Below are 19,136 nucleotides of genomic sequence, written 5' to 3' on the forward strand. Positions count from 1 at the left end.
ATGGATCAAAGCAGTGATGGAACTGTGAAGAAGATTAGCAATGTAAATCTTGACAAACTTATAGATGATTTCTCACAGATAGAAAAGGTATGTAAAGACATAGGATAGCAAATGGCCATAGGGAAACAAAAAATGTATTTGTCAATGAGAGAAACTTGGAAAAACTGAGAAAAAGAAAAATTCATTAAAAACAAACAAACAAACAAAAAAACAAGTGAGCCAGGACTAGAGAGATTGTCCAGTGGTTAGGAGCACTGGGAGCTCTTACAGAAGACTAGAACTTAGTTCCCAGCACCCACTTGGCAGCTCACGGCTGTCTGTAATTCCAGTTCGAGAAGATGCAACACCCTCCTCTGGCCTCTCTGGGCAATATACATTCATGGTGCAGTTAGATGTAGACAAAACACTCACACGCATAAAATAAAAATAAATAAAGTTTTAACTTTAAAAATATAATGGTCAGGGTCTACATCTGATTCCATGAGGGGCTGTTAACTTACTGGAGACTGAAATTTTAACTTGGGTTTTTTATTGTTTGATTATTTCTGTAGGCTGTATGTCTTTGTAAATACTGCTAAACTTGGTGTGTTTTACTCCTTAAACATGAACTTTAACTATGTTAGCTAAATAATAAAAGTGTGGCCAGGCATGGTGGTGCATGTTATTAATCCCAGCACTCTGGAGGTAGAGCGTGGTCAAGCTCTGAATTCCAAGAACAGCCTGATCTACAGTGGTCCAGGATAATCAGGGCTGCACAGAGAAACCCTGTCTCAAGATAAGGGCTGAAAGTTTATGAGAATGCAGATTTATTGTCCCAAATTTTCAAAGAACAATATGCTACGAATTTGAAAACACCAATAAACTCACCTTTTTTCATTGTATGTTATTAATATATCATTGTTGTTGAATCAACATGTTTTAATTTTTTTAAAAATGAGCCAGATTTGAATAATGTAAATATATATTTTGCTAAACCCTTTCCTATATTTTTACAATTTTACTATTTTATTCTCTCTTTGACAATTTAATGCATGTATTCAGTGCTTCTTGATCATATTCAGCCCAAATCACATCCACATGGAGTAACTCCCTTCCCCCTACTTCCCCTTCTCACCTTTTCATCAGCACCCTTCTTCCCCTTTTCTTCTTCTTTAATAGCTCACTGGGTGCAGCCAGTGTTTCCTGCATGCTTGGTCATACAAGGCTACCCACCAGAATACTGTCTACCTACCAGCAGCCACATGCACCCCAAGACAGTAGCACCTGTCACCAGTGGTCAGTTGCCAGAATCTCCTCAACTAGAGATAGAGCCCCATGAGCCCTTTTTGACTCATACTGCAATCAATACTCTGGCTTGATCTTGTACAGGCCAAGGCTGCTGGGAGTCCATGAGTACAACAGCCATGTCCTGGCCAGAAAACAGTGTTTCACAGCACTCTTCCTCATCCTCTGGTTCTTACATTCTTTCTACCTACTCTTCCACAATTCCCTTTCTCACTTTAACTTATTCCTACTAATATATGAAAGTGTTCCTAGGGCAAGGAAAAATATTGATTTTATTTAATTAATCAATTTACAGCTCCCTCCCTCCTTCCCTTCCAGTCCCACCTTCACATCCCTTTTTCCCCCTTTCCCCCTTCTCCCCTCCCAGTTTTCCTCAGAGAAGGGAAACCTCTCCCCATAGGTACCAACCCACTCTAGCACATCAAGTAGCAGCAGAACTAAGCATCTCCTCTCCCACTGAGGCCAGAGAAGGGAACCCAGCTATAAGAAAGGAATCCAAAGGCAGGCATCAGAGTCAGAGACAATCCCTGCTCCAGTTGTTAGGGGACAAACATGAAAAACAAGGGGTCAAGGACACAAGAAGACCTACAGAGTAAAATATCCTGAGCCCATGGGGGCTTAGAGAGACTGAACCACCAACCAAAGAGCATGTATGAGCTGGACCTAGGCCCCCTACATATATGTAGCAGATGTGCAAGTGGAGTGGTTTTGTGTTTCAATCTTCTACCATATTACTAATTATCATATAGAACATGGATGTACTTAGTTTTTTCCTATTCTACCTAGTTTCTTTTCCTTCTCTTTGCCTGAAACTTAGCAAATAAACCTCTAGTCCAGAAATTAATATAGCAACAGGGAAAATAAATAAGTACTCCTATGAGTAAGAAATTTTTAAATTTTTTTTTCATTTGATATGGTATTTTTAATTAAAAATCAAAATTTTGATTTGCTAGTATGATATTTAGAAACTTACCTTTTAGATACATAAGTGATAATACAAGGTAAGTGGCTGAAGATAAAAATGGGGATGTGGATAGTGGTACAGAAAATGTAAGACTGATGGTAAGTTGATACACTTGAATACAAGGAAGCTTATTGTACTGTTTACAGAGATACCAAAGAAACATGTTCAAATGCTTTTTTTATTGTCTGTAATAGAAAAACTAGAAGCAATAAAAATTTCTCTAATAGTTTCAAAAATAAAACTCAGAATAGCTATAAAAAGGATTCAGTAGATCTGTGACTGTGACATTGTTTCCCAGAAAATAATGCTAAGTAAAGCAATTAAGTGCAGAACAGAATAAATAGCATAGTCACGTCATCATACAGTAGTCTGGAAACAAATACAAGGAATTGTTTGGTGTCTGTTGGCTTAGGTCCCTGCTGGACACAGACTCCTGGGCTCAGGGGCCCCTCCTGCATCAGTCTCCAAAGTTGCTGACTGTAGGCATCTACCATTGTGCACAATAAACACCTGTGATTAACATGAGACTAAAAGTTGAATAATTGAAAGAAAGGTGCTCAGGTCATTTTTTTTTATAACAGGCCGATTTAATATTTTACCATGCTCCTCCCCGTGTGTGTGTGTGAGTGTGTGTGTGTGTTTGAGTATGTAATATAGTGTTTTGCTGGAACTAAAACCCAACAGGCCCCATGAATATTAACAAAGCACTTTATTTCTGGATTGCATTCCCAGCCCTACCATGTTACTTTTAAAATAGAAAATAAATCAGAAAGCCATGCTAATGTAATTAGGGTGATCACTGCATGGCTGACATTGTACCCTACATGTGTAACCTACGTTAAGTGCACATGAAACTTCTAGACTGCTGTCTTGTTGGACTTTTTTTAGTATAGCTCCAAAATATGTGAAAAAAAAACTCGAATGAAGGCAGTTAAGTTTTCTACCAGGTTCTGCCCACATAAGAAATGACAAATTGAAGGCCCAGTATCGTATAGTTTATTTGAAATTATATCCCAAGTTCAGTTCTTAGACTTTCAGATGTTAAATGGTTTGTGTTCTCTTTTGTTTTCATATTCTTAACAGAAGAATCAAAATAGTATTGTTGACTTTGTGATAACATGTACCCAATTTCTTCTGTAGAAAATGATAGAAACTGTTGGAAAGAACAACCTTCTGGATATTCAGCTGGAAAAGACTAACAATTTATTAAAGATAATGCAAACAAGAGAGGCCACAATAAAAGAAGGTCAGTTATTGCTGCCTGAAGAAACATTAATCTAAGGAGGGGGCTCACTATGGTGGCTGACACTTTTCCCTGCATGTATAACCTACCATAAGTATATGTAGAACTTTCCAGACTGTTTGTCTCATGATACCTTTTTAGTATAGGCATGAAAACATAGAATGAAGGAAACTAATTCTTCTGCCAGACACAGCTCATGGAGGAAATGGCAAATTGAAGCCTTAGTACATAGTCTGTAAAACCATATGGGGCAAAACTTGATTTCCTACTAAGTAAATGAAAGGTGGGTCACCAGTTTTAAGAGTTAAAAATGAGTTGGCAAAGTGGCACAGAGTGTAAAGGTGCCTGTAGCTAACCAAGTCTGATAACCTGAGTTTGATCCACATAGTGGGAAAAGAGCATCAGCTACCAAAACTGTCCTCTGACCTCTGACTTACACATGCCACTCATGTACACACACAGACACACACACACAGACACACACACACACAAACACACACACACACACACAGAGACAGAGAGAAAGTGGTGAAATGTAGGAGTATTTTTAAGTGAAACTATTAATGTATTTTTGTTTTTTTATTTTTTATTTGTTACTTCTTTTCTTTTTTTTGAGATTACAATAATATAATTTCCCCCTCCCCTATATCCTTGCTTTCTTCCAAATTCATGGCCTCTTTTTTCATTAATTGTTGTTACACAAATATATGTATATGTGTATGCATATAAATTCCCAAATACAACCTGCTTAGTCTGTATAATGTTACTTGTATGTATTTCTTCAGAGTTGACCATATAGCATGTATATTTTCTTCCTGTGTCTACTGAGAGGCCCTAAGTAGCAGTGATCCAGTGTCCAGATCTTATCTTCTAATATCTTTCTCTAATAAAAAGAACTGGGTTATTATAGGATTAGGATTAAACTTATAAGACTGAACTATCTGGTAGTGTCACAAGAAAGATAATACTCAAACAGAAAAAAATAGCCAGGTGTGGTGTTACATTACAGAATTTCAGCACTCAAGAAGCGGAAGGAGGATTAGGAGTTCAATCCAACTTGGGGTAGAGAGAGAGAGCCTTTCTCATCTGAAAAGTATTTTTTAGAGAGACAGAAAAGAAAAATATAAACCCATAATGATGTAGTTTGTCAAAAGCAACTCAGAAACTGACTGGAAGAGATCTCAAGGACCAAAACTGGGATCGTTTCAGTAATACACTGTAACAGTGTTGAATTATACTCATAATGCAAAACAAATAGCCTTAATCCACTTTTATAAAAAAAATAATAAATTAAAAAGAAACAAATCCCCCATGTGGAAGAATTCCAAGTGCCTTAGGTAGATAATTTGTTCTCAGATTGGTAGAACATGACTGTGCACACTGGTGAAGTGCTGACTGAGTAAAGTAAATTTCTTTTCTGTAGGGACGCACACAGCACAACAAGGTGGGGTATGTAAATTACATGGCGCTGAATTGGGCAAATTCTAACTCAACCACAAGATCAGTGACATAAAAAAGGATACTATATTAGCAGTAAATACCTTTGATGTGGTATGATGTGATGAAAATGACACTTTTCTAAACTTTCTCCCCATTTCAACAACCCCACTGTCATCATGAGAAAACACCACACAAATTCCCACAAAATGACATGATAAAATATCTGACCAGTATTTCACAAGATTATCAAGGTCATCAAAATCAAAGAAACAAAACTGTCAGAGCAAAAAAAAAACTCAAGAGAACATGGCAAATGAGTATAAAGTGGTATGGTGGAGAGCCTCCTAGAACAAGCAAAAGAAGTAAGCATGGAAAATGGATGAAGTGTGAATAATGTATCAGTATTGGTTCATTAGTTGTAACATACCATTCTAGTGTAGAGTGTTAATAATAGGGGTTATAGGATAGGGGCTATAGGCTATACATATACACATGTGTGTGTGCATAACCTTTGGATTTTTTTCTATACATCTGAAATTGTATTAAATGTCAAAACGACAAAAAAAAACACAAAAAAAAACTTTTTAAAGTACTTGTATTTATTATGGAAAGCTTTTTAAGTGTGTGATACTGTGTGTCAAAATCATAACAGAAATTTGTTAATTGGTAGACATTTTTGGAAGAGTTTTAAATATACAGAGAAAAATGAATGCAAGTATAGAAAGATCCCACATAGTCTGTTTCTCCCAGTTTCCCTGTCATCAACACCTTTTATTTGCTACAGCCCCTGAGGAAATATTGAATTGATGGATATTTAGTTAGAATCCAAAGTGTACTTAGACCCATTCCTTGTGTTATTCATTCTGTGGGTTTTGGTAAGTGTGCAGCGGCACACATCTACCACTATAGTATCAAAGCACACTAGTTCCACTGCCCTAAAAGATTCCCAGTGCGCTCTGCTCATTCTACCTCCCTTCCTCCCATCCCTCTGGATGTTTCATAATCGCTGGTCATTTTACTGTGTATAGTTCTTCATTTTGCAAATAGTCATATAGTTGGACTCACATAATATGCCACTTCTTCAAACTGACTTCTTTGACTTGGCATTAAAATTTCTTCACATTTCTGTGCCCAATAAAAAAAAATATTTTATTGAATCACCTGGAGGTATGACAGTTTATTCACCTATTGATTCTTTCTCATCCAAATTTTAGCTGTTATGAATATGACTGATATAGTTATTTTTGCACAGTTTTTGTGTAGCCTCTTGAGTAAATACCAAAGAAAGTAAATTTTGGATCACATTGTAAGAGTGATCAAGATAATGATAATATTACTGTTGAAGACTAAGTACTAATAGAATCTTTTATATGTTTATCTTTCCATTACTGTAACAAACACCTGGGCAAAATCAACCTAAAAAGAAGAAAATTTCACTTAAACTTACAGTTTTAGACTGTGCAGTCCATGAATGTGTGACCCCATTGCTTTGGGCCTGGTGCAGCACATGATGGTGTGACACAGCAGAGATGGCCCGTATGCCTCATGACTGGATGTGAAATGGAGGAAGAGAACTGGCTCCCACGATTCCCTTTGAAGGCATGCATCAGTGACCTAACTTTTTGCTAGATTCTGTTTCTTAAAGCCTCCCAGTGACTCCATGAGCTAAGAGCCAAACCTTCAGCCCATGAGCAATGCTTTAACTTCATCTAATTATTTCAAACTACTCTATGAAATATTTACTAATGTACAAATTGATAATGCTAGATCCTAAATTTGCATTAAAATCATTATTGGTGTGCTAAATTATTAAGAAATAGCTTAATAATCAAGAAATATTTACTAGGACAGCATAATAAATTCTGGAAGAAAAGATAATATAGATTAAAGTTTGCAAAGACAGTGAAAAGCTTTTATTTTAATACATTGAATGGTATCCTAGTTAACAAAGAATTCCTTATCTAGGTAATTCTAATGTGGAAGAAAAATGTGGTGAGCCTGCCATCTTGTGTTCACATTTTTAAAATACTTAAAAAAAACAAAAAAAAAAACCTCCAGTATGCATAGTATCAAGGGGATCGTCATCTGCTAATTACTGAGGGAACTTCAGCTACCTTATGTCACTAATTGGTAGATTCTGTAAGTCGTGTTTTCATTACAATAAGAACAAGTAATGAGAGAACACATCTCTCATTATATCATCTAGCACAGTAATGTATGAGAAGCAAGTTATTAGCTAATGCCTATCAAGCAAATGTAATTTAACCAGCATTCAGTTACTGGGAAAGAACAACATGAAGAAAGGCGAGCTTTGTGGGGGGGGGGGGACAGAAAAGGGAGTGGAAAAGACTGAAAGGCCCCAAAAGTAGAACCTGGTACTGGTCATAAGGCTTTGAACTTTTTAAAATACTTTGACTTTCATCATCATGATTGAAGCAAATATTTTGCATTGTTTCTAAAGCCACTGGCACCAAGGTACTGATGCCTTGTAACACTTTTCTGGGTTGCTAATCCTTTCATAAAGCTCCTCTTGCCCAGGATTTAGTTATGAGTACCAAGAGAACATATTTCTCAGCAGTAAAAAAAAAAAAAAGGCCTCATCCTATAACTTCTCAGCAGCTGTGGCCCTCCACCTTGAACAAACCTACTGTGGCTTGACTCCCTTTTCTTAGAATGTGTTTTCCTGGAAGAGTTGCAAGGAAAACATTTTGTGATCCCCAGACATGTCCAGATCTGAAGACATTGCAAGGGCACATGGGGGAAGGTCTCTCCTCTACTGTGCCCTAGAAAACTCTTACTAAATGTTCAGATTCATTTCACCAAAAAAAAAAAAAAAAAGGTGGTTTTAAAGTACTTACTGTGTGTGCTTGGCTAGTTGACACAAGGTGAAGTCATCAGGAAGGAGGGAGCTTGTTGGGAGGTGGTAGTGCTCACCCTTAATCCCAGCACTCTGGAGACAAAGGCTGGCAGATCTCTGAGTTTGAGGCTAGCCTGATCTACAGATGAAGTTCCAGAACTGCAAGAACTACACAGAGAAACCCGGTCTCCCTTGCTACCATCAAGGGCCATACAGATGTCCGTGGCCTGTGCCACTGCATAAAAGCTATGTTGACATATGTGGGTCATGCTGCCACAGGGACCATGTTAATGTGAGTGACCTATGCAGCCACTTGAGATCATTTTTATGTCTATGGTCAGTGATGCTGACAAGGACTATGTCTGGCTTCATAGTCTTACTGCAGCCAGGGACTGTGCTGATGTGCATGGCCCATGTTGCCACCAAAGGCCATGCAGATATCTGTGGTCTGTGCTGCCACCTGACTCTATGTTGATGTCCATGGGTTGTTCTGAGGGCTATGGTGGTGTCTGTGGCCCATGCTGTGGCAGAGAGCCATGTCAATGTCCATAGTCTATACTGCCATGGAAGACCATGCTGAGGTCAGTGGCACATGCTGATTCTAGAGACAATGTAGATATCCATGCTTGGTACTCCCACTGTAAAGGACAAGGAAACTACTTTTGCAGTGGCATCAATGACTGCAGACTCAGGGTTGATAAAGAGGGACATAGAAGGCTTCAGTGACAACCCCCTAACCCCACTCCACCCTACACCCCCCTCCCAAAAGTAACAGCCTAGTCAGGAAAGCATCAAAGGACACTCTTTAAAAGTGTGGTAAGGAGGCTGAAGTATAGCTCTCAATGGTTGATGGCTTCCAAAGGGCCTGCAGATGGGAAAAGACTATTTTTCTAGAAGGGGCTGGCTACAGTGAGTTCTTTCTTCTTTGTTGTCTTCATTTTCTTATTTTTTTTTCTTCTCCCTCCTCCTCCTTTTCCTCCTTCTTCTTCCTTCTCCTCCTTTTTTTCTTCTTCAGTGCAAGGAGGCCATAGGCTGGGGCAGACCTGGAAGGACTTGGAAGTAAATGGGATGGGGTACATGATGTGAAACTCCCAAATAATCAATAAAAATATTATCTAGAGAAAGAGAGAGCCCCATTTGAGAAAATGATTCAGGAATATCAGGCTGTACACACGCCTGTAGTGCATTTTCTTAATTAGTAATCAATGGGGAAGGGCCCTACCCATTGTGGGTAGCATCACACCTGGGCTTGTGGTCCAGGGTTCTGTAGGAAGGCAGGCTGAGCAAGCCATGGGAAACAAGCCAGTAAGCAGCACTTCTCCATGGCTTCTTCATCAGCTCTTGCCTCCATGTTTCATCACAGGAATAGAAGCCCTAACTAAGACACCATATATTGTAATTTACCTTGAGATGTCTGGTTGCTTTATTAAGATCACATAATTATTGGTTAAATATCATTTTTGTTTCAATTCTTTCAATCAAGATTTTCAAATAAATGTATCTTTTATGTCTTAGAATGTACTACTCTTCATACTTTGATAAAAGGGCTACAACAGACTATACACTATCAACACAGTTTGAAAGGTAAGTTAGAAGGAATCATTCTTAAAAGCATAGTTTGGGGCCTGGAAGGGGAGTTGATTGAATAAATTGCTTACATGAGTACACACTGTAGAAACCATGCTTAAAATAAGAAAAGAAGAAGGAAAGGAAGGGAGGGAAGGGGACGGAGAGAGAGAGAAAAGGTAAAAGAAAGACAGGAGTGTTGGTACCCTTTTAAAAACCCAGCACTGATGAGAGACAGAGATAGGTGATAGTCCCCAGGGCTCATTCAGGGACTGCTAGCCTGACCTGCTTGGCAAACTCCACACCACTGAAAGACCTAGTCTCAAAATACAAGGTGTTTTGGTATTGCTGGTAGGAATATAATATAGCTATTATTACAGACTGGTGATTACTCAGAAAAATGAAACAGAATTACCATTTGATTCAGAAATTCCACCCCAAGATATGAACAAAAAGAATAAAAACCAGAGACTTTTTAAATTACGCTAATTTTTAGTACAATAATTTAAATTTTGTACACTAATATTCATAGCAGTATTAATCACGAAGGCCAGAAGGTGGAACTAGCCTACTGTAGATTGGATATAAAATTTGCCCTAGGAGCTGGAGAGATGGCTAAGAGGTTAAAAGTACTGGCTGTTCTTCCAGAGGTCCTGAGTTCATTTCCCAGCAAACACAAGGTGTTTCACAACCGTCTATAATGAGGTCTAGTGCCCTCTTCTGGCATACAGGTGTACATGCAGACAGAACATTGTATGCATAATAAATAAAATTTTTTTAAGGTGCCCCAAAGTTTCCTGTATTATTTAGTCACCCCAGCCCATAGGAAAAAGAATACTGGGAATATTGTTTTGTTTGGTTGAAAATATTTCTTTATTTTTTGGCTTGGTTTTCATTTGAAGGAAACCAGGTTGCTGTGTGTGTGTGTGTGTGTGTGTGTGTGTGTGTGCTGGTTTTAGTTTTGGTGACCCAGAAAGAACTTATCTATAGGAACTTAGGCACCTTACAAGTGGCTACACCACTGAAGAAAATGTCCACTTTTTTGTTTGTTTGTTTGTTTGTTTTAATATGTTCACTTTAAATCCTGATCGTAGCTCTTCCTGGTCCCATCCTCCCTCCCTCTTTCCCTATCCTCAGAAAGAGAGAGCCCTCTTCCCTTATCAACTGTCCACCTGTTTTTAGTTTTTCAGCACAGGGTTTCTCTGTAGCCTTGGCTGTCCTTGACTCATTTGGTAGACCAGGCTGGCCTCAGACTCAGAGATCTGCCTGCCTCTGCCTCCCCTGGTGCTGGAATTAAAGTCGTGCAACACCACACCCAGCTTACAGCAACTATTAATTTCCTCCAGATGTTCAGGAAGAGTTGAGGCCTCTCAATCCCATTTCCATTCCAGAACAGGATATTGATGGTCCCAGCCTTGTGCAGGTCTTGTGCAGGTAATCACAGCTGCTATGAAGTCAAGAGTGCAGCAGCCACGCGATAACAGCATGCATCTCAAGTCATTTCCCTACTTCATTGCTCAAGATTCTCTGATGATTCTCTGTAACATACAAAAACTTCCAAGCTGTCCATACAGATGATGTCTTCCTGGATAGTGTAGTTTGAAGTTGTATATCACCTCCTCCTCACTTTTATATTTCACCAAGTTTCCTATTCCAAAATTGTAGCTTTTCTTTTTTTAAAGTATATATATATATATATATATATATATACACACACATATATATATATGTGGAAGGTGAGGCACATGTCGTGTGAGGCTCAAGTGGAAGCAAGAGGACAACTTGCAGAAGTCAGTTCTCTCCTTCCACCCTGTAATTCCCAGGACTGAACTCAAGTCGTTAGGCTTGCAGGTAGGAGCCTCTACCCACTGAGATAGCCTGTCAGTCCATATTCCATATTTTTTACTTATTTATTTTTCTTGAGTCTCATTTTGTAGCCTATTATTTAACCAAATTGACCCAGAATTTGCAGCAGTCCTTCTGCCTTAGTCTCCCAAAAGCTAGAATTACAATGACAAGCCACCTCACTTTTACCTCTGAAAGTGTTTCCCTCATTCTCTGCTGCACAGTTCTTTGTCTCTGGATACGCTTCCCTAATATAGATGCCTTACCCTGTAAGTCTCAGCACAGGGTGGTAGCTTCTTCCCCAAAACCTTCCCCAACATCAACATGACCAAGGTCTTTCCCCCCACCCTGTGTTCTCACAGTATTTCAAACACAGTGCCACTATATAAGGTTATCTAATATAGCTATTGCATCTAACACACCACCAGACTGTAAGTTCTCTGAAAAGCAGTAACTTCTGTGGTCCTACATTCCCAGTGTTTGGCAGTACTGAGTTCATGCAAGAACAGAAACTTAACTGTTACAGATACTACCACATTAATTTTAAGCGCTATTAATAATATATTCCTTGATTATTTGTACACAGATGAAAATGAACAACAAAAAAGAAATGTTGATTTTATGAAGGAGAAGTTAAAATCTCATGAGCAGGTGAGTTATATGCCATTGTATTCTGCTAAACTCTTGAAAAGCATTTATTCATCAAATAGCAAGTGGTTTTAATTAATAAATATCACCAAAAATTATGTAGATGTAGTATACATGTATGTGTTATGTGTAAAAATCTTTAATAAATGAGCAGTAACTTTTGCAAATTCTAGTCTTTTTTTACAAAACCTAATGGACCAATATTACTTACACACTGTTTCTTTCTACCAAGAAGAGATGCAATTATTTTGCTGCATGGTTTTTAGTTGTGCTGATAGACTTACTTTAGAGCATATTCTGATAGTTAATATTTTTAATTATTTTACTATAAAAGAATTGAATCTGTGTTCTTTATGCTTTGAGTAATCATCGTACCATTCAAATAATGGGAGACTTTATGTAGAGCACAAATTAGTTCCTCCCAAGGCCATTGATAACATGCTACATTTCCTCATCTCCTTCAGGAGCAGTGTAATGAAAGCAATTGCAGAACATATAACACAGTGCCTCAAAAATACAAAAGACAAAATAAATGCCAATACCTTTCCCTCTACCCCTTGAGGAGGTTTGTTGTACCACATTTGGCTCATTGTCAAGAGCCAACATACCAAGTTCAAAGTCTCCAAAACTCAAGCTGAGTTTGTACATACTTAGCTTGAAGGATCTTCTTGAAACTTGACAAGTTCCTGTGTGAGGAGCTCTTGAGGAAGCACTAGCTTATTCTAGTGCCCAACCTGGGACTTCTGTCTGAGTTATCCTTATCAGTAAGAAAAAGCATGCTGCCTGTAATTTTGGAGGATTTATCCTTTTAAAATTAATTCATTTATTATTATTTATTACAATTTATTCACTTTGTATCCTGGTTGTAGACCCCCTTGTCTCCTCCCAGTCCCACTCACCCTCTGTCTTTTCCCCCTATGCCCCTCCCCTATTCCACTGATAAGAAGGACCTCCTCCCCTTCCATCTGACCTTAGCCTATCAGGTCTCATTAGGGCTGATGGCATCCAGACAGTCCATGTACCCCGTAATAGGGAACCCACTTGAAAACTGAGCAGCCTATGGGCTTCATCTGAGCAGGGGTCTAGGTATTTTAGTATCTCTAGGATACTTTTTTCTATTTTTCTCCTTCCTTCATTCTTCCCTGCTCCTTTCCAACTCTTCAGTACAAAGCACCAGAGTAGGATATTGAATCAGTTGCAATCAGTCGAGGCATAGAAACAAAAAATTTTACCTTTTTTCCATTCTAAAACATCAAGTCTGACCATGCTCCTTCATATATATATATATATATATATATATATATATATATCAGTTATATATATATATATATATATATATATATCAGTTATATATATATATATCAGTTTCTTAAACAGCTTTTGCCATATTATATTTCTTAAATGCCCTCAATGCAATGAGAATTTACTAATACAGACCCATTTATAAACCCAAAACTCATGAAGAACCCTTAGAAACAAACACAGAAGATGTTTAATAGAATATGTGCCAGTTGATTCTGTACATTGCACACAGAAAATAAGAATATATCAAGAAGCTGTTCCTGAATTTAAAATTCTAGAAACTAAATAAGAAGGCAGCCAGCTATCATTTCCTAGGATTGGTGTCACTGAAGAAAAAAAAAGGAATTCTTCCTTAGGACTGACACAGGCTAAAATAATAAGAAAGAAGATTCCCCCCAACCTCACCCCAAGGTACAGCCCAGCTCAGCCCATACCATACGCCAGCACTTATGCCCAGAAGCTGGAGTGAAATTCTGAATTTTATCAAATTAATGCATGCCTTCCATTTAGTAGTGGCATCTGCAAGTGACACAATCAAATGGAAAGGTACATAGAATTTTCTCATGTGTTGTTTTAAATCAACAATGACTTATCTCATGTAGTTTATAGAGAAAACTATATTGGCTGTTCTAGTTGCCTATCTAGAAATCTAAATACACACAAGTGTGTAAAATGGCCATTTTTAAGGTTCTCCTTGCATTGGCTCTGCCCAGATTTAACCAAAGCTAGAAGTCTTACAGGTTCAGTCAATCCTGTAACTTGCCTGGCAGGATAAATAGCACAAATGATAGGCCAGACTATGTCCCTTTAAACTGGTTCTTCTGGTTCTTTTTCCTGTCGCTATGATAAAAGACACTAACAAGAAGAACTAAATGAAGAAAGGGTTTATTCCAGCTCGCAGATCAAAACTACATCATGCTGGAGAAGTGAAGGGGCAGGAGCTTCAAGCAGCTGTTCGTATCACACCATATCACAGCCAAGAAGCTTAGAGAGAGGAAAGTGCTTGCATGGTTTCTCCACTCTCTAGACCAGGATCCTTAGCCAGGGAATAGTTTTACACATACACAATTAAAGTGAGTCTTCCCATATCAATTAACATAGTCAATATAATCCTCAACAGGCATGCCCAGAGGCCTATCTCCCAAGTAAGTCCAGGTTGTCGGACTGACAGTTAATACTAACCATCACCCTGCGCAATTGTATTTAATTATAGACATACAACTTGACTCTTCTCAGTTTTTTGTTTTGCTTTACTTCCTCAATACCACTGAATATATAGTAATAGCTATAAACCTCTTATCAAAAAAATACTCACAAACAAATGCACACATATACACACATATACGCACAAAACCTAAGCTATAATTTCAAGGTACACTGCAGAGCCTTAGTAATAAACACCAGCGTGATACTTGCATAAAAACAAACATGTGGCTCATTGGACTAGAATAGAGAAGCCAAATATAGACTCAGATACACAACCACAAAACTACAGCCACCTGATTATTTACAAAGATGCCAAAAATAGGTACTGGAGAAAAGACAACTTTGTTAACACATGGTGCTTAGAAAACTGGATATCCACACACAGAAGAACGGAACTAAGAGCCTTTGTCAACCTGCCCAAGAATCAACTTCAAATGGACAAAAGGTTTAGTATAAAGCGTGAAATCATAAAACTGTGAGAGAAAAAACTTTGGAAAACTGGTAAGAGGTTAGGTTTCTTTAAAAACCCAGTTATATTATGTGAATATGTTTTTGTTTTAATCCCAGTTGTGGGATAAGAAACTGCCTCGCAGCAGGTGATTATGCATGCACTAGCAGAGGCATGATCTTTACCAGCTGCAGATAGTTTAATTCTGGGGACTCTGAAGAGGAAATAAATGGGAGAGCCCAAAGAGGGCCTGTGTTGGCTGCTGCTCCCTCCTCTGCGCTGTTTTGTCCTATTACTGAATTTTCTATTGCTGGATTATTGGTTTGATGGACTGCTGAATAGTCTGATGACAAAGATTGAACTTGCCTCAAGGAACTTCATGTTCCAAGTCAGCAGGAAGTAGCCAAAATAGGTCTTTAGAGGTCCCCTTTCCCATCTCTCTCTCCTCCTAGTGTTGGGGGGGGGGTTGGAAATGATTAGGGTAGAATGAGGGCTGTAAGGGAGGTAGAGGAATAAGGACCCAAAAAATAGATATTTTTAAAATGCCAACAGAAAACACTTTAAGATAGAGGCGTCGGTAAGGATCTTTGCAATGGTTTCTCTAATTGCATGGCAAATAATGCCAACAGTAGATAAACCAGACCTCACGAAGTTAAAAATATTTTGTAGAGCAAAAAAATAGCCTATAGAATGAAAGAAAATCTTTGCTAGTGATACATTAAACATAGGATTAATATCTAGAATACTCAGCCAGGCATGGTGGCACATGCCTTTAATCCTAGTGCTTGTGAGGCAGAGGCAGGAGGATCTCTGAGTTTGAGGCCAGCCTGTGACGGAGCAAGTTCCAGAACTATCATGGCTACACAGAAAGGAAAGAAGAAAATAAAAGAAAGGAAAAAAAATGTGTAAATATACAATGAAATATTATTTCAGCCACAAAGGAAAATGAAGTTAGTATGCAGGAAAAATATGTACAACTGGAGATAACCATACTAAACAAATTATATAAAGACAAATACCTTTTCTTTCATTTGTGGTTCCTAGGTTTTATATAAATACATAAAATCATAAACATATATTTGACATGAAGATAAAAGCAATAATGTTTCGGGGAACAAAGGCGAGAGGAGGCCAAGGGACAAAGGGGAATATACACACAGTGTGAGTGTGTGAGAGATGAAAGTAGAAGGAGCATAATGAGGAGAAAAGGGGAGTCTAAAGGAAGTGTGGAGGAGAAACAAGAAAGGGTAATGAGCAGCGCAGTAATTACTTTTCTTGTTGCCACAGCTAATACCCTACAAGAAACAGTTCAAGGGAGGGAAGTTTTCTTCAGGCTTACACTTTAAGGGGATACATCTGATCACAGCAGAGAAGGAACAGCCTCAGAAGCAGGGGACAGCTGGCCAAACTGCAGCCACAGTCAGGAAGCAGATTTTGAGCAGAAAGTGGAGGCAGGCTATCAAATCTCAAGAGTTTACCCCCAAAGTTTCTACAACCTCTGCAAGCAGCAGCACCATCTGGTGACCAGGTATCCAGACACATGAGCCTGTAGAGGATAGCCTACATCCGGACCACATGAGGACGAGAAACACATGAGCCTGTGAAGGACAGTCTCCATTCAGACCACATGAGGACAAGAAACAAAGTACGACACATTCTCTGATGCAGACTCTAGATGTCTCGTTAGCAGAAGAGGGACTATTTTGAAAGAGAAAAAGCACCAATTGAACAGGGGGCCAGAAAATGGGCACACATGAGCAAAGTACAATGATATGTATAATATATATCATGTATTATATATTATATGCATATATAATATACTATATATGTGTGTGAATAATGAAACATTATTTTGTGTATGCCTACTACAAAGTTATTTGAAGGTAAGAAAAAAACATTGCATATAGTTGCATGTCAAAAGTAATATAGACACGTTTTAATTATCAAAAACTGTAACTATTACATTTGAAAGAGGATATATTTGAATTTGTAGGAATATAAGAATAATATTGCCAAACTTAGAAGTGAAATGAAAATCAAAGAGGAAGAACATAAAATCAAAATGAGCAAACTTTATCAGGATATGCAGAAACAAGGTAATTTTAAAATTTTAGCTTATTATTTATTCTGACACAGTGTAAAACAATTTAAAGGTGCATATTATTTTTCCAGTAGTATTCTTGAATGAACATTGCCTTGATAAATTTAATTTTTATATATGTAACATAAATATAATAGTTCTAAATTTTATTTGTTTGTGCTCAATTTTGCGTAATGTGAAAAGCATCTATATAATTACTATAAAAGTTTTAAATAAGTTTTAATGATATTATATGTATTAGCATATGGAATATAACTTCACCAATTTTCTTCAGTTAAACAGGTGTCATTGCACATATGTAGTGGGTTGCTTTCTATCTGAAACTATTCTTAGAGACCCTATCTTTATGAACATCATATATAAAAATTAGTTGAAGTCAGGCCTATACACCTGCAATCTCAGCACTTGAGGCTGAGGTAGGAGGCACATAACTAATTGCAAGCAAAATTTCAAATTAAAATTAAAACTAGACATAACTTTACATCTACTAAAAATCTTTTTAATTTGTTTTCCTGTGATCTCAGAGGTTCATCTACATGACCACTACATAATATTGTCAGTGTGATCCAGAAGTGCCATTATTGGGGGTTTACCAGAGAGAAATGAAACCACACAAAGGCCTGAATTTGAATGTTTACGGCAACTTTATTCATGATAGCCCAGAGTTATAATCATACAAATTTGTTAACTAGTACTAGTTTTTTTAAAACTCCCTGTACATCCATTGACAGCAATAAAAAAGTATAGGAAACCGATGCACTCAGCAGTGTGACCACTTCAAAATGAATAAAACCTGACATGGTGGCACATGCCTATATACTGGCACTCAGGAAGCAGAAATAGAAGGACTGCTGCACGGTGTATTTCTGGTCCTTGTCTCAAAAAGGCAAAATAAAATAAATATGTAAATAAATCCAGACTGAAAATACTGTGTTTTGTTTATGGAGTACTCTAAAAAAAGAGAAAATTTCAAGTATGTGAGTGGTACAAAAGCTTTTTTTTCCGTTTAATTTTATAATTATTCTTTTTATCAAGTCAAAAGAGTAGTGCCTAAGGTACTGGTTCATAAATATGTTTTTATGGCCTGGACCAAAAAGTTCAGTTTTGTAAAGATTAATATTCAGTGATTTCTTTGAACACTATTTTAATCCTTAAGTTAAGTATAATAATAATTTAATGCTATAAATTAAATGGAGATAAAATCTATATATTCTGAACTACAAAAATGGGTTTTATAGATATATGGTTCTAATCTAGTGCATATTTGCATAACATCCGCACTTGGATTCATGTCTCCACAGCTAGTACCATGTGGATGGCACTACCCAGTTCAGCCGCCAGCTTGGGTATACTCCCACCCCTTGAATCACATTTGCAGCATCTTTTTTTTTTTAAGGTTTTTTTTTGTTTTTGTTTTTGTTTTTGTAATGTGAATGGATATTTTGCATGAATACATGTACAGGAATACAAGCATTCCCTGCACAGGAGGATGTCAGAGCCTCTGGAATTGGAATTATAGATGGTTGTTAGCTGTTAGGTGGGTTCTAAGAACTGAAGCCAGGTCCTATGCCAGAACATAAAATACTCTTATTGGTGAACCATCTCTCCTACCCCAGCAGTTTGATTTGTTTTGTTTTGTTGTTTATTTTTAATTCAGTTTCTCTTTAAGGGTAGAAAATGCTTAAACCTTTTTTGTTTTTTACAAGTTGAAAGCTTAGCTGGCAGGGGTCTTAACCGGGGACACCTTCCCTTTGTTCCAGTGCAGAGCGAGAGGCATTTTCTTTTTTTATTATTAAATTTTCATTTTTTTCACATTAGTTACATTATATTTGCTTTGTATCACAGCTGTAGCCCCCTCCTTTATTCCCTCCCAATCTCACCCCTCCCTCCCTCATCTCCTCCCAGCCCCTCTCTAAGTCCACTAATAGACAGGTCCTCCTCCCCTTCCATCTGACCCTAGCTTATCAGGTCTCATCAGGACTGGCTGCAATGTCTTCTTCTGTGGCCTAGCAAGGCTGCTCCTCCCTCGGAGGGGGGGGGGTGATGAAAGAGCCAGCCACTGAGTTCATGTCAGAGACAGTCCCTGTTCCCAGTACTAGGGACCTCACTTTGATACTGAGCTGCCATGGGCTACATCTGAGCAAGGGTTCCAGGTTATATCCATGAATGGATCTAGATTGGAGTATCAGTCTCAGAAAAGACTCCTGTGCTCAGATATTTTTGTTCTGTTGC

General features: G+C 37.9%; 1 protein-coding gene across 1 annotated transcript in view; it reads left to right on the plus strand.

Moving 5' to 3' along the window:
- The window catches only part of Ccdc152 (coiled-coil domain containing 152), a 27,522-nt gene continuing 8,386 nt past the window's right edge, over positions 1–19,136 (plus strand). Inside the window, exons 1-5 of the mRNA XM_021661009.2 lie at positions 1–87; positions 3,389–3,494; positions 9,304–9,372; positions 11,786–11,850; positions 16,797–16,899. Coding sequence (XP_021516684.1) covers positions 1–87; positions 3,389–3,494; positions 9,304–9,372; positions 11,786–11,850; positions 16,797–16,899 — 430 coding nt within the window. The remainder of the gene's footprint in view (positions 88–3,388; positions 3,495–9,303; positions 9,373–11,785; positions 11,851–16,796; positions 16,900–19,136) is intronic.

This window comes from Meriones unguiculatus, chromosome 3 (genome assembly GCF_030254825.1).
Source record: "Meriones unguiculatus strain TT.TT164.6M chromosome 3, Bangor_MerUng_6.1, whole genome shotgun sequence".
Classification (NCBI taxonomy): Eukaryota; Metazoa; Chordata; class Mammalia; order Rodentia; family Muridae; genus Meriones; species Meriones unguiculatus.